General features: G+C 39.4%; 1 protein-coding gene across 1 annotated transcript; it reads right to left on the reverse strand.

Annotated features, from left to right (window-relative positions):
* Nucleotides 1–1,604: 1,604 nt before the first annotated feature.
* On the reverse strand, nt 1,605–16,440 carry LOC311622605 (uncharacterized protein; the record flags this gene model as incomplete). Its single annotated transcript, XM_084883862.1, has 4 exons — nt 1,605–2,583; nt 6,429–6,457; nt 9,865–9,944; nt 15,492–16,440. 4 exons carry the CDS (start codon nt 16,438–16,440, stop codon nt 1,605–1,607), a joined length of 2,037 nt encoding a protein of 678 aa, XP_084739988.1.
* Nucleotides 16,441–17,218: the final 778 nt, after the last annotated feature.

Here is a 17,218-nt window from a genome sequence, read left to right on the forward strand (position 1 = left end):
TTACTTTAAAGGTCAACCATTGGCCTTCCCAGGGGCCCTCTACAGGGAAGGGATAGAGATCAACCAAAGGACTTGTGTGCATGCCTATAAGCTTAACCAGTGGTCACAGAAAACATGGGGTTGAGGACATACATGGGGAGGGATTTGGGATGGGAATGGAGGAATGAGGGCAAAAATGTGATACCTTAATCAATAAAGAAATTTTAAAAAATATTTTATGGCATAAAAATTATACAATGAATTACATAGTCAAGTGCAGTTTTTTTTTTTACATGAGTAATACCACTTATTACTGTTCTACCTACAGAACAAATAACTTACAATGATTTATGTCATTTGGGAAGAAATTTTTCTTAAGACATCAATGTTTCTGGTAAAAAAAACTTCTCACTATTTCTGACCAAGGTTGGGAAAAACATTGTGAAGGTTAAAAAGGGACAAAGGGGAAACTTTTATATAACAGACAAAGCAGGAAGCTTAATAAAATGGTTACTTAAATTGTATAGAGAAGTTGAAACAAGCACAGGAAATTCAAGGACAGAAATAAAAGCAAGTCTGGCCTGGCCTGTATTTCTCAGAGGTTGAGCATGGAAATATGAACCAGGAGGTCATCATTGAATTTCTGGTCAGAACACATGTCCAGGTAGTAGGTTCATTTACTAGGAGGGGGGTATGCAGGAGACAGCCTATCAATATGGTACTCTCCTCACTGATGTTTCTATCTCCCTCTCCTTCTCCCTTCCTTTCTGAAATAAGTAAAAACATATATATTTCTTAAAGAGCACAAAAGGTGCAAGTCTAAAAATCACAATGTGATTAAAAAGTAACAACTTCTGGTTTTTAGACCTGTAGCCCCAAATTCAAGGCCACTTTTTTTTATTTATTTATTTATTTATTTATTTTTTACATATTTTCTTGATTTTTTTTTATTGCCCCCCTCCCTCCCTCCCACACATCCCCTCCCTCCCCATAGTTTTCTGTCCATTGGTTGTACTTATATGCATTTATACAAGTCCTTCGGTTGATCTATTATCTCCCCCTGATATCCCTACCCTCCCCACTGTAATTTGACAGTCTGCCTGTTGCTTTACTTTCTCTATATCTGTCTCTTGGTTCATCAGTTTATAAAGATCTTTATCATCCACCGATGTGTGAGGTCATGTGGTGTTTCTCTTTCGTTGATTGGCTTATTTCACTCAGCATGATGCTCTCCAATTCCATCCAGGTTGCTGCAAATGATGAGAATTCCTTCTTCTTTATGGCAGCATAGTATTCCATTGTGTAGATATACCATAGTTTTTGGATCCAATCATCTGCTGACGGGCACCTAGGCTGTTTCCAAATTCTGGCTATTGTAGATTGTGCTGCTATGAACATAGAGGTGCATATATCCTTTCTGATTGGTGTTTCTAGTTTCTTGGGATATATTCCTAGAAGTGGGATTACTGGGTCAAATGGGAGTTCCATTTTCAGTTTTTTGAGGAAACTCCACACTGTTCTCCACAGTGGTTGCACCAGTCTGCATTCCCACCAGCAGTGCACGAGGGTTCCTTTTTCTCCGCAACCTCGCCAACACTTGTCGTTTTTTGATTTGTTGATGTTGGTCAAGGCCACTTTTTACCCCTGGATAATTGTCCCCTTTTTACTGCTATCCCATAAAATCCTTTCAGGGCCCTCTTTATGTCTTTGTTCCTGAGACTGTAGATGAAGGGGTTCAGCATGGGTGTGACCACAGTGTACATCACTGAGGCCACTGAACTTGATTTTGAGCTTTGAGTAACAGCAGAGCATAGGTACACTCCTAGGAATGAACCATAAAACAAGGAGACAACTGAGAGGTGAGAGGCACATGTAGAAAATGCCTTATATTTCCCCTGAGCTGATGAGATTGCTCGTATGGAGGACACTATCTTAGAGTAAGAGTAAATTATGCCAGCAAGGGGACCAACACCTAGTAGCACAGATACTAAATACATCACCATGTTATTAAGAAAGGTGTCAGAACAGGCAAGTTGAAGCATCTCTTTGAATTCACAAAAATAGTGCGGGATTTCCAAGTTTGTGCAGAAGGACAATGGCAACACAATTAAACTTTGTAACAAGGAATTCAGGGCACTCATGCCCCAGGACACCAGAACCAGCAGTTCACAGAGCCTGGAGTTCATGATCACCATATAGTGCAAGGGGTGGCAGATGGCCACATACCTGTCATAGGCCATCACAGCTAGAAGGAAGTCATCCAGTCCTCCAAAGAGTAGAAAAAAATACATCTGGGTGATGCAGCCTGCATAGGTGATGACTCTGCTCTGTGTCTGGATGTTCCACAGCATCTTTGGGACGGTGGTGGAGGTGACACAGATGTCTACCAAGGACAGGTTGCAGAGGAAGAAGTACATGGGCGTGTGGAGGTGGGAGTCTGAGCTGACAGCCAGGATGATGAGCAGGTTTCCAAGCACAGTGATCAGGTACATGGAGAGGAAAAGCCCAAATATGAGGGACTGCAGTTCTGGTTCCTCTGAAAAACCCGAAAGTAGAAATTCTGAAATCAGAGTGTCATTTCCAGGGCCCATGGAGTAGAGGTGACTAGTAGAAAAGGAAAAAATAGCATGATTAGTTTTTGCACAAATGGCCATTACAAACACAGTTTAAATGCTCCAATTACATTTTTTAATAAAGTAACAATATTTATTTTTTTATGCATATCATCCCCATGACATCTCTGATCAGGAATTCCTCTCTTCCTCAATCTTTGTTTCCAAGGTGGTCATGGATTACACTGTTTTCATGAGAAATGTTTTCATGCACTTGAGAAATATTTATTAATAATTTCCACCAGTTGGGAAAGTGTATAGGATGCAGAAAAACAAAATTCTTATAATATAAGGATAATGAAAGCATATATACAACAGATATGTCATATAAAAAGTCAGATGGTGACATGTGAATAAAAAACAAAAGAAGGTATAAAAGAGTACATGGGTGTTATTTTATACTGCGAGTTCGGGGATCCCTGCAAACAAGGTGACAATTGAAAAGCGACCTCAATGAAGACAGAGTGGGAGCAGGAGGTTATTTGGGGTGGGGCTTAGGTAGGAAAAGTGGCAGTGCAAAAGGCCTGAAATGACAATTGTTTGAGGTATTGAAGGCTCAGAAGGACCCAGAATGCTGAAATAGAATAGAGTCTAGAAGGCACAAAAGAAAATAATAGAGTGCATCATACATAGTGAGGGTGTATGGTTCTCCTTGTACAGGTGTGTGTGTGTGTGTGTGTGTGTGTGTGTGTGTGTGTGTTTCTGTATTTGTGTGCAAAATTGCTGGATCATAATGAAAAGGCATGTCTTAATTTGTGTGACAGTACATACAATCTGGAATTCAATGCAATAAATGGAAGAACAGTTTAAAGGGCTGATTCTTGCCAAAACAGGTTTGCCTGGGTGGATAGAGCTTTGGCCTAAGGACTGAAAGGTTCTGAGTTTGATTCCAGTCAAAGCACTTACCTTGGTTGCAGGCACATCCCCAGTGGAGGTTGTGCAAGAGGCAGCTGGTCCATGTTTCTCTCTCATTGACATTTCAAACTCTCTATCCCTCTCAATTCCTCTCTGTGTAAAATCAACAAAATATATTTTAAAAGGCCTGTTCCTACTATTGAGGGAAAATAAGAAGAGCGAAGAGCCCAGCAGAGAGCCAGTTGCATTGTCCTGGCACTTCATACATGACACCTGCTGGTCCGTTAGCATTCTCAGAGATCTCCTTCTACTCACTCTTGTGCTGATGAGAGAAAGGCCCACAGAGTCTAAGAAGAGTTCCCAGGTCCATTAGGCACTGGCTGTAGGAGAGTGAATTGGAAGTCACACCTCCCTGACTCTAAGTCAGAGCTTTTCTACTCTGCAAGGCTGCTCACTCTGTCAGTGCTTCACAAAGAAAAGGAAAGGCAAGTTTTGAAATAGAAAGAATCCTGGGAACTGAGCAGATAGAAGGGAGGGTTCCGGTTCTGCTGTGGGAGGAGAGAGGCCATGGAATTGTGCTCTGAGATGGTGAGAAGAAAAAGGATGAGAAGAAATAAATTGCAAGAAATCCCTTCAGAGCTAAGGACACCAAATGTGCAGGATCCTTTCACTATTTCATCAGCCTGACTGTTCCCCCAGAAGACACAGTTATTAAAAGCTTTACTTCTCCCCATGATGCTTTCCCACAGTGGTCACTCTGACACCCCCAATGCCATCACTCACTGGACTTGCCTGTACTGGTCCTTCCTTCCTTGGACAATTGATGTGGAAAGGGCAAGAAATGCAGATGAGGTGCTGGTTCCAGAGCAGGTGAACATCTTAGAGAGGCACAGAGGGGATGTTCTTATCCATGGCCAAGGAGCTGCATGTGAGTCCGCAGAGGGAGCTCTGAGGCCAAATTCTCAGAGCTCCTCATTAAGTGAACTGTGTTACTGTTGCTCAGTTCTCTAAGCAATTCTTCAGCTCCCTTGAAACCAAGTGGTCATAAGTAATAGACAACTCTTCTGCTAGTTTGGTCCGAATGGGTTCATCTGGAGGTGAACATTCAACTCCAGGTGCATATTCAGTTTCTACTGAGGAGTCCACCTCCCCTGGAATGACCATCTCCCCAGGGTATGTAAGTACTCATGCTGGACACATGGACAGGATAACATCATGAGTTTCTGAGCTGCTGTGAGTCACATGGAGTGTCTGATTGAGTGATTCAGTGATGTCCCTGACCCCATCCATTCCAAACAGGAAACTTGCAGAAACTTCCCCTTGAATTCAACTTTGAAAACCAGAGATTGATTCAGAAAATGCATTTGATGGGGGGTAAATATTTTTGGCTGCAGAGGTAGTTCTTATGTACACATTTCCCAAAACTGGTAAAAATACATTCACATCTTCATCTTCATATATATATATATATATATATATATATATATATATATATATATATATACATACACATACACATACATACACATGTTGACCAGTGAGGCTATTCATGGCATTTCTTTATGATAGAAAAGAGTACTTTGAATATAAAACCAGTACCTGATAGTGACTTAGAGCAGTCAATGCCAAAAATATTTGTAAAGAACAAGATAAAGATTAGTATTGGACCATCAGTGCTCTATTGGAACTACTTAACTCTGTCATTGAAGAGTGAAAGCACTTGTAGGGAATACACAGATTGGCTTGGCTATAGGTATTAATTTTCTGTGGATTCTATAACAACTCAGCCCAAACTGGGTGGTTTAAACAACATGAATTCATCTCATCAGGTTCTTTATTCCAGAAGTGTTCTCTCAGGATGTCAGGAAGACTGCACTCTGCAGGGGCTCTAAGGGAGACTGAGCCCCTTGCCTTTTCCTGCTATTAGTGACTCTAAGCATCCCTTGGCTTTGTGGCTGCATCACTCCAATCTCAGGAGACATATGGTGTGCTTTTCTCTGTGCCTCTCCACTGTATATCTTATAAGGAGCCTGGTCATTGGTTTTAGGGTCCAAATGGCTAATCCAGGATGTTTTCATCTTGAGTTTCTTAATTGTATCTCTAAAGAGACATTTTTCAAATAAGGTCACATTTACAGTTACTGGGGCTTACAATGTAGATATATCCTTACAGCGCTACCATCACCTTATTAATAAAACCTCTTTATAAAAACAGGCTGTGGGTGGGATTTATTCTTGGGAAGTAGTTTGCTGAACCTTATTTTAAATGTGTAGATTCAGACATAGGCAGTAAGTAAATCAGATACAAATTTGTAAAATTAAAAGTAAAGTAGTAAAGTTAAGCCTTAGCTGGCATTGCTCAGTTTATAGACCGTCTGTCTAGGGACCCAAAGGTTCCAGGTTCAATTCCAGTTAAGGGCACAAGCCTGGGTTGGGGCTCAGTCCAATGTGCAGGAGGTAGTCAAAGATCCCCACCCATCATTGATGTTGCTATCTTCCTCTCCATTCCTCTCTGAAATCAATAAAAATATATATTTTTAAAAGGTTAAATCTGGCTTTCTTTCTGCTAGTGGGAAGCTCCAGGAGACTTATATTGCACAGGCTCTGCTCAGTCTCTCCAGACCCTGACTGATGTAACTGTCAAACCCTTTCAGCATCCTGAATTTCCTCCCAATATAACTCTTTCTATGCCAGTGTCCATTACAGTCAACCTGAAGTACCTCAAAACTTAGCTCTAGGAGAACTTAGCTGAATGGAGATTCAGCTAGGAGCTGTCCTTGGTTTCTGCTGATGGTTCCAGAAACCTAATAAGCAATTCTCTCACGAAGGCACCCTTCAAATCAATAGCATAGTATAAGGAGTGCATACTACCTGATTTAATTATAAACAGAAGCACTCCACCCATGAAAGCAATGAGCCTCTATCAGACCTGACAAGAAAATATTTGAGAAATCTGCTTGAATGTCATACAGAGGACAAATACCTGCTACTATCATGTATGTCATCACTGTTCTGAAATTTCAAACCAATTCAACCAAAGAAAGAAAAAGCAATAGTAGACTCATGTCTTGCGTAAAAGTAAAATAATTACATTTTCAGATGATAAAATTGACTGCCTATAATGCATTAGAAGGCTATAGTAACTAAGAAGTCATTTAGATCAGGCTAGATGTAAACACAAGCAGGTATTGCCCAGCAGGTGCTGCTCAGTGATTGAGCATTAACCCATGAACCAGAAGGTCATGATTGGATCACTGGTCAAGGCACATGCCTTGAATATCTGAAACAAACGCCACCCTCTGAGTCTTTGCACTGGCTCTTCCCACAGCAGGGCACACACTTACACCAGATAACTTCATGACTCCCACTCTGACTTCCTCTAGGACTCTGCTCAAATATCACTCTTCTGAACTCCCATTAAAATACAACATCTCCATTTAAATTACTTTATGCCTGTTTTTCTTTTTCATAGAATCTGTCACTATCTGATAGAGCATATGTTTTTCTAGTTGATAATTTATATTCTTTTTCCATCATTGGATGTAGAAAACTTTATTTATCAGATCTATACTCTTACCCTAGAAGGTAGTCAGTAATCAACATAAATTCCTCAAATTATAAAAGAATTTTTCATTAAGATCATATATTACATGACCTCTTAGGGGTAAACAGAGTGTAGGACAAGAATTCCTAAGTAAAATTAGCAAAGCAGACCCAGTAAAGGCGACATACTCAATATAAGTAAATAATTTCTTGACTGAAAAACATAAAAACATAAATTCTAGCATTTCACTATGTTAATACCAACACATGTAAAATTAATCATATTATTTTTTCTTCCTTGTTTTGACCACTACCACATGGTATGAGTCAATGATAACCCAATTTCAGAATTTCTTCTTCTGAAACTTTTAGAGGAACCAGAACTGCAGCCCCTCATATTTGGGTTTTCCCCTCTCCATGTACCTGATCACTTTGCTCAGAAACCTGCTCATCATCCTGGCTATCAGCACAGACTCCCACCTCCACACACCATGTACTGTTCCCTTTGCAATCTGACCTTGGTGGGCAACTGTTTCACCTCCACCACTATCCCAAAGATGCTCGTGAGCATCCAGACAGAGAAAAGTCATCACTTATGAAGGCTGCATTAACCAGATGTGTTTTCTCACACTCTTTGAAGGTTGGGACAACTATCTTTTAATTGTGATGGCCTATGACAGTTATGTCGCCATCTGCCACCCACTGCACCACAGAGTCCTCATGAACCACTGGCTCTGTGGTCTGCTGGTTCTGGTGTCCTGGATCATGAGTGTTTTTGAATCCCTTGTTGCATAGCTTAATGATAAAAAGACGGTCCTTCCTTCAGAATTAGAAATCATCCACATTTTCTGTGAACTTAAGCAGATGATCAAACTTGCCTGTTCTGATACCGTTCTTAATGACACTGTGATGTATTTTACAACTGGGCTGTTGGCTGGTGATCTCAAGTTGAGTTCCATTACTCTTACTCTAAAATAGTGTCCTCCATATGTAGAATGTCATCAGTTCAGGGGAAGTATAAAGCATTTTCAACCTGTGCATCTCACCTCTCAGTGGTCTTCTTGTTTTATTGTACCATCCTAAGCGTGTATCTCAGCTCTGCTCCTATCCACACCTCACAGTCAAGTTCATTCGCTTTAGTGATGTACGCTGTGGTCGCACCTTTGCTGATCAGTTCATCTACAGTCTCGGGAAGAAATACTTAAATATGGCACAGAATTGCTGCTTGGGGATGACAGGTATAAAAGGGTCAATGGTTCTGGGATAAATAAGTGCCCTTGGTTGCATGGTTCAACCCCTTGAAACCAGAAACTGTAATTGATCATGTGGAAGAGAACTGGATCCTTCTTTTTATTCCCAGCCATGTCCCCCTTTTGTATTCAGCTTCTCTATATAATATTTTACTCACTTTATTAAGTTCCTGCTATAATATATAGATTTTTCTATTTTTATAAAACCTCAAAGATTTTCTTAGCATTGGATCTGTAATAGTTAGAAATTTCCAAATCTTTCATTGGCCAACTTGGATTTCTCCAAAATAATTTATTCTAATGTGACAAATATTAGGCTAAGATCTTTTCCTCCAGTTTTCCTGAAAAATAATTCTGGTTTATTACTCATATGGACAAAACTACATGTGGCATCTAAGGACTTTTATTTAATTTTATTTGACAGGAAAATTTGAAACCAGGTTTCACATTGTATCTTTCATAAGTTTTTACATCACTATCTCTTCCTGATAATATAGATTTTAAATGTTGTTCCATTTAAGTCTCAGCTGGCTGATAAAAAATATATATATTTATTATAAATGGCTGGGGCACTCCTGAGGGCCTTTGATTTTTGTGATACTGACCTGAGACTTTGTTGTGGCTGGACCAGCCCCTGTGATTCTTATTATGATTTCAAGATGCACACAAGCAGCAACCTTCAGAGAACCTGGTAAAAGCAAGGTCCATTGCTCACAAACCCTGCTCACACACCCTGCCTGAAGTCCACACAGGAGGCCATGGGGAGAGAGGGAGGAGAAGTTGGAGGAAAGAGGAGAATGAGGAGAAGGAAGAGATAGAGGGAGGAGAAGGTAGAAGAGAGAAGGGGGAAAGAAAGAGAAAACACAACTGTGGTCTCTGCATCTATTAGAGTGCAAGGCAAAAAGCATGGAGTTTCAAATTGTCACACTTTCTTGGTGAATTTAAAATTTAAGAGCAGGCATTAGTGTGTGAAAAGTGAAAAGGAGTCAGTTACCTATGTTATCCAGAACTTCCTAGGCCAGTTGGCATGGGTACTTATAGCCTTGTCACAGAGATGGCCATATGTTTATTCAACATGATTATTTTTAAAATGAATGATTTGAAAATTAAAAGTTCAGTGTCAGGCAATTACACTACAAACATGCTATTCTGCTTTATAACTGGTTTCCTGGTTTTATGATGCTATTCAGCCCAGTGTCTTCAATTCCTACTATAGACACTGACAAAAATTGACTATTGAATGTATATCTACTAGTGAAGTCTATATAGAAAGGCAAGTTGTATCAATTATTCTAATATGGGTTTAATCTCAGAGATGACCTGAAATATGAAGAGGCAAAATTGTTAAGCACTAATTTTGTTACTGTGCAAAATATTGCATTTTCTTTTTCATTTAGTTTTGATTTTTACTAGAGGCCCGCTCACTGACCAACAGAACACAACTCCTGTGTTAAGTGTCTGCACCCTGGTGGTCAGTGCACATTATAGCGACCAGTAGTTCTGCTGTTCAGTTGATTTGCATATTAGCCTTTTATTATATAAACTGTGTCTGGGTGTGGGTCTGTTTGGGTTCTTCTCATTTGGGGTTCTATGTGTCTCCTAAACATGTGTGACTTTTTCCTTTACCAGGTTAGGGAAGTTTTCTACCATTACTTCTTCATACACCTTTTCTATTCCTTGATCCATTTCTGCCTCTTCTGGCACACCTGCTATTTTAATATTGTTAGGTTACACATTGTCCCACAGCTCCCTTAAGCTTTCTTCCTGTTTCTTAATTGTTTCTTTTTTTCTTTCTTCTTTGTGGTTCTCTAATTCTTTGATATGTTCAACTCTGTTTTCTTATTCACTGATTCGGTCTTCAGCTTCCCCTAATATGCTGTGCATTTCTTTCAATGTGTTTTTTATTTGTGTTATATAATTCTTTATCTCAGACTGTTCTATTTCATAGTTACTATATTTTTTATCTTACTATTGACCATTTTTAACATCATTACTCTGAGCTCTGTTTCAGATAAATTTCTTATCTCTGATTCATTTATCTCTTCTGTAGAATTCTCTAGTTCTTGAATTTGGGGTAGTTTTTTGTTTCCTCATTTTGGTTGTCTGTTTGGGTTTGTGACAATGCTTTAGGTAGATCCTCTATACCTCTCAATCTCTAGTGCAGGACAATATTGAAGGCTGTTTTTGATTAATTTGATCAGGCACTCAGAGCCTCCAGAGATCTCCCCTTTATACAGGTTAACAGGATTCTGACTTGAATTGCTCCCAAGCAATTGTCCTCAGTTGTGGGACAGCTTTTTCAACAGGGTGGAGCACCTTCTTCTGCCTGAAGGCTAATTGTTAGATCTAATTACTTAATTGGCATCAGGACAAGCTGTTTTGCAATAAGTTTTTAAGACTACTAAGTGAGGCTGATGTCTCTGGGGGAAATATGTCTTCTGATGTGTGAGGGAACAACTCAGTCCAGGAAACTTAGGGTGTATGGCTTCTGAGCTATCCCCCAAGTCTCCAGTTGTGGGTTCTTCTAACTTTCAGCTGCAATTCCCTGACACATATTAATCCACTGCTTTTCACAGATAGATGTTATGGGGGTACCCTCCTCAGTTTTCTGCTCTCTTTTGGGGAGCCCAGCTTCAGGATTAGATCCCACAGTTCTCAGTGGCATACCCCCACAGCTTAGATATCTTTCCAGGAATTCAGTTGCCATCTATGGGTGCCCAGCAAGCACTTTCATGGCACCACCTCTCCTACCAGTCTCTATAAGGTCTCCATCTTCTGTCCTTAGGTATCAGGGTTCTCCTCTGGGAGTTTTCCATTGATTATTCAGGAAGCCTTTCTGTATTTCAGTTATAATTCCAACTTGATCCTGGGAGCATGTCCATGGCAGTGTATACTTTTTAATGAATTATATGTCCCTGTCTGCTTGAAAATTTCAATGCTGTCTACACTTATAACTCCTCCATAGCTCTAAGAAAAGCAATTCTCCTTTTCTAAATTTTGTCATGTGGACAAAAAAAACAAAACACACACCACATACAAAAACTGAAAAGTTCATGTGGTGTGGTAGGGATGGGGGCTGCTTAGTAGCCTTAAAAAAACAGAAACCTAATACAACCACATAAGATGGTCTGAAATTAAAACTTTCTAACCAAAAGGAGCTTAATAGTAAGCAGTCATCTCCTAAACTTGAATTTTCCATGAAAAAAAGTCAAATCATTGTTTTATATGAAGATATCATTTTATTGTTCACAGTATTCCCAATGTCCCCCATTCTCCTCTTTGCCCCCACCTAAGGCCTTTCGCACATTATTGTTGATGCCCATGGGTTACCCAAATGTACACATATTTAGTTAATTCCCTCTCATCCCCCAACTTTATCTCCTCTGCCATGTGTCAGTCTGTGCTATGTATCCAATGTCTGTGGTCCTATTTTGTTAATCAGTTTATTTTGCTCATTATATTCCACATATAGTGAGTTTATGTAATTTTCCCCCCTCTGGCTTATTTATTTCACTTAGCATTATAGTTTCCAGGTACACCCATGCTATCACAAAGGGTAAGAGATAGCTTTTTAGCAGCTACTTAGTATTCCATTGTGTAAATGTCCTAGAGCTTATTCATTCCCTCATTTACTCATATGCATTTAGGTTATTTCCAGACCTAAGCTATTGTCAATCAATATGAACATTGGGGTGCATATATTCTTCCTGATTTGGTGTTTGGGAATTCTTAGGCTATATTCCCAGAAGTGGGATCTCTGGGTTAAACAACAGTTTGATTTTTATTCCATACATTTTTCCAAAATCTCTGGAAAAGTATGGATTCTAACCAGCAGTGTTCTAGGGTTCCTTTATTTCCACATCCTTGCCAGCAATTGTTGTTTGTTGATTTGTTAATGGTGCCCATTCTGGCAGATGAGAAGTGATACCTCATTATACTTTTAATTTGCATCTCTCTGATGGTTAGTGACCTTGAGCATTTTAATATGTCTTTTGGCCATTATGATTTCTCTTTGGAGAAGTGTTTATTCAGCCCCTTTGTCAAATTTTTTTTCACTTGAAATGTCTCTAAACCTATTATTTATATGTTTATTTTGATTGTTTAAAGTATTACATATAGTAGTACATATATCTCCTCTCTTTCCCACATGAACCTTCCCCAACCTCCCCTAACCCTTTTCACATGCCCTCATCCTACCCACCCCCACCCCAGTGTATTCTGTCCATTGATTGTGCTTATATGCATGCATATAAGTCCTTTGGTTGATCTCTTTTCCCCCCTCCCCAACACTCCCCAGCCTTCCAGCTGTAATTTGACAGTGTGTTTGATGCTTCACTGGATCTGTATCTATCTTTTTATTCATCATGTTATAATGTTCTTCATTTTCCATAAATGAGTGAGACATGTGGTATTTTTATTTCATTGCCTGGCTTATTTCACTTAGCTTATTGCTATCCAGTTCCATCCATGCTACTGCAAATGATAAGAGTTCCTTCTTTTTATAGAAGCCTAGTATTCCATTGTGTAGATGTACTATAGTTTTCTAATACACTCATCTGCTGATGAGCATTTAAGCTCTTTCCAAATCTTAGTTATGGTGAATTGTGCTACTATGAACATATGGATGCATATATCCTTTCTGATCAGTGTTTCTAGTTTTTTGAGATTTATCCAGAAGGCTCTAAACACAAATGTATTCACATTATTAATAACCCCAATAAAGGTGACCACCAGAGAAAGGCAAATTAGAGGAGGAGAAAGAAAGACGAAGAAAAAGAGTGGAAAAATGAAGTTGAGAAAAGGAAAAAAAGTAAGAGAGAAAAGAAAGAGAATAAGAAAGACAAGGGCGGAAAACTATTATATGGGGAGAAAACTGCAATAGAACAGCTACTAATACCAACCAATGCCAGCAACAAATACCTGGAGATGAATGCAAACTACAAACAACAACTAATATCAAGCAAGGCGAGGAAAAACATAAGCAAAAAGCACACAAAAACAAAAAAAAATGAAAAAGCTAAACAATCTCACAAACAAGCCTAAAGAAACTGATATAATCAACAATCAAACACACCACAACAAAAGGACAGAGAAAAAGAAAAAAATTGGGGGATAGTGAAGAAAGAGAAGAGAGAGGTATGTATGGACTTAGAGCAGGGATTGGAAATTAGATATATAATTAGCATGAAATTTTAACAGGGGTAAAAAGAAGGAATAGGGAAAATCTAAAGTGGAAATAGGGCAAGATAAACAGCACAACAAAAGGGGAAAGTGAGGAAGAGAGTGTTGGCATAAAGGTAAAGTTGAAATATTGTAAAATGATGCTAAAGCAAAGATGAAAATAGAATGTAGAACGGTAATCCCAAAGTAAAATAAAATGACACTTTTTAAAAAAGAAATGACACTTAAAAAAAGAAGTTAAAATAGTAGTATTAATAATACTGATTGGAAAAAATGTAATAATTAAAAAGGTAAAATCAAGTGAGGGAAAAAGAAAAAAAATTATATTGTTTCTTAAGTAAAAAATGAAATAAAAATAAAAATGTGCAGTAGTGAAGGTCATTCACTTCCTCTACTGTTCTGTTTGGCATGCCTGGCTCCTAGTCAGGACAGTACTGAAGCTCCCTGCATTCCACTGCTCCTCAGTGTTGCAGGCCTCAGTCCTGATTTTCAAACAGGCAGTAGGTCTTTATTTCTTATACTCCTTTATTTGAGTTTACACAAGAGTCAATTTGTGATTCAATCCTTGGGTGGCAGTGTTTCTGGATTGACCTCTGGGTGTATAGGTCCTCTGTAGCTAGTTTTAGATTATGTTTTTCCTGTAGCATTTAAAGGGGGTTTGGGGGAATCATCATAAACTGATGAACAAAAACAGGCCTGGAGACAGGGAAACATTGATCAGACCGTCAAACCTCCAGGGTAGGCAGTGGGGGGCAGAGGGCAGTGGGGTGCTTCTCTTTTTCCAAGTCCCTCATAGAAAGTGAAAAGGACAGGTTGCTGTGTGTAGGAGCTAGGAATTAAGAAATAAAAGAAAGAAAGATACAAAGAGGCAGAAATAGATTCATCAAGGTGGGTGCCAGGTGGAGGCTGTCACTCTGATGGAAGGACAGTCAGCCCCCACCACAGACAACACAGTGCATTTGTTGATTTCCAGAGGAGGGTTTAAGGTCAAGGAAGTTTTGGGTGTGCCCAGGTCCTATTCATTCCCTCATTCCTGGGATTTAGCATATCAAGACCTGGGTAAGTCAAGGTCCTATTCATTCTTCATCCCAAGCACATGGATAAAGATAAGAAATCAGTACTGATAACTGTCTCTAACATTTTGGGAGGCTGTTTCCAGGGGATGGCTATGCCTCTCACCTAGGACTCAGCTGACATTACTTTAAATGTCAACCATTTGCATTCCCAAAGGGCCCTTTACAGGGAAGGGATAGAGATCAACCAAAGTACTTGTGTGCATGCCTATAAGCTTAACCGGGTCACAGACAACAGGGGGGTGAGGACATACGTGGGGACGGGTTTGGGATGGGCATGGGGGAATGAGGGCAAAAATGTGACTCAATCAATAAAGAAATTTTAAAAATATTTCATGGCATAAACATTATACAATGGATTACATAGTCAAGTGCAGTTTTTTTTTCTACATGATTAATACCACTTATTACTGTTCTACCTACAAAACAGAACAAATTACTTACAATGATATATGTCATTTGGGAAAATTTTTCTTAAGACATCAATGTTTCTGGTAAATAAAAACTTCTCACTATTTCTGACCAAGGTTGGGAAAAACATTGTGAAGGTTAAAAAGGGACAAAGGGGGTACTTTCTATATAACAGACAAAGCAGGAAGCTTAATAAAATGGTTACTTAAATTGTATAGACAAGTTGAAACAAAGGAAATTCAAGGACAGAAATAAAAGCAACAAGTCTGGCCTGGCCTGTATTTCTCAGAGGTTGAGCATGGACCTATGAACCAGGAGGTGACCATTGGATTTCTGGTCAGAACATATACCCAGGTAGTAGGTTCATTTGCCAGGAATGGGTATGTAAGAAGCAGCTGATCAATCATGTACTCTCATCAATGATGTTTCTATCTTTTTCTCCCTCTCCCTTCCTCTCTGAAATAAATAAAAACATATATTTTTTTTAAAAAAGCACAAAAGGTTCAAGTCTAAACATTTCAATGTGATTAAAGAGTAACAATTTCTGGTTTTTAATCCTGTAGCCCCAAATTCAAGGCCACTTTTTACCCCTGGATGATTGTCCCCTTTTACCTGCCATGCCATAGAATCCTTTCAGGGCCCTCTTGATGTCTTTGTTCCTGAGACTGTAGATGAAGGGGTTCAGCATGGGTGTGACCACAGTGTACATCACTGAGGCCACTGAACTTGATTTTGAGCTTTGAGTAACAGCAGAGCTGAAATACACTCCTAGGATTGTACCATAAAATAAGGAGACAACTGAGAGGTGAGAGGCACATGTAGAAAATGCCTTATATTTCCCCTGTGCTGATGAGATTGCCCGTATGGAGGAAACTATCTTAGAGTATGAGTAAATTATGCCCACAAGGGGACCACCACCTAGTAGCACAGATATTAAATACATCACCATGTTATTAAGAAAGGTGTCAGAACAGGCAAGTTGAAGCATCTCTTTGAATTCACAAAAATAGTGCGGGATTTCCAAGTTTGTGCAGAAGGACAATGGCAACACAATTAAACTTTGTAACAAGGAATTCAGGGCACTCATGCCCCAGGACACCAGAACCAGCAGTTCACAGAGCCTGGAGTTCATGATCACCATATAGTGCAAGGGGTGGCAGATGGCCACATACCTGTCATAGGCCATCACAGCTAGAAGGAAGTCATCCAGTCCTCCAAAGAGTAGAAAAAAATACATCTGTGTGATGCAGCCTGCATAGGTGATGGCTTTGCTCTGTGTCTGGATGTTCCACAGCAACTTTGGGACTGTGGTGGAGGTGAAACAGATGTCTACCAAGGACAGGTTGGAGAGGAAGAAGTACATGGGCGTGTGGAGGTGGGAGTCTGAGCTGACAGCCAGGATGATGAGCAGGTTTCCAAGCACAGTGATCAGGTACATGGAGAGGAAAAGCCCAAATATGAGGGGCTGCAGTTCTGGTTCCTCTGAAAAACCCAAAAGTAGAAATTCTGAAATCAGAGTGTCATTTCCAGGGCCCATGGAGTGGAGGTGACTAGTAGAAAAGGAAAAAATAGCATGATTAGTTTTTGCACAAATGGCCATTACAAGCACAGATTAAATTCTACAATTGCATTTTGTAATAATGCAACAATATTTATTTTTGTACATATCATCCCCATGACATCTCTGATTGGGAAATCCTCTCTTCCTCAATCTTTGTTTCCAAGGTGGTCATGGATTACACTGTTTTCATGAGAAATGCTTTCATGCAATTGAGAAATATTTATTGATAGTTTCCACCAGTAGGGAAAGTGTATAGGATACTCAGAAATGAAATTCTTATATAATGATAATGAAAGTATATATACAACAGATATGTCATATAAAAAGTCAGATGGTGTCATGTGAATAAAAAACAAAAGAAGGTATAAAACAGTATATGAGTGTTATTTTATACTTGGAGTTCAGCTATCCCTGCAAACAAGGTGACAATTGAACAGAGACCTCAAGGAAGACAGAGAGGGAGATATGAGGTTATTTGGGGTGGGGGTTAGGTAGGAAAAAAGGCAGTGCAAAAGGCCTGAGAGGACAATTGTTTGAGGTATTGAAGGCTCAAAAGGACCCAGAATGGCAAAATAGAATAGAATCAAGAAGGCACAAAAGAAAATATTAGAGTTTATTATACATAGTGAGTGTGTATGGTTTGCTTTGTTCAGGTGTGTGTGTGTGTGTGTGTGTGTGTGTGTGCGCGCGCACGCGTGTGTGTGTGTGTGTGTGTGTTTCTGCATTGGTGTGCAAAAATTGCTGGATCATAATG

Source organism: Pipistrellus hanaki (genome assembly GCF_964339955.1).
Source record: "Pipistrellus hanaki genome assembly, chromosome: 5".
In the NCBI taxonomy this organism is placed as follows: domain Eukaryota; kingdom Metazoa; phylum Chordata; class Mammalia; order Chiroptera; family Vespertilionidae; genus Pipistrellus; species Pipistrellus hanaki.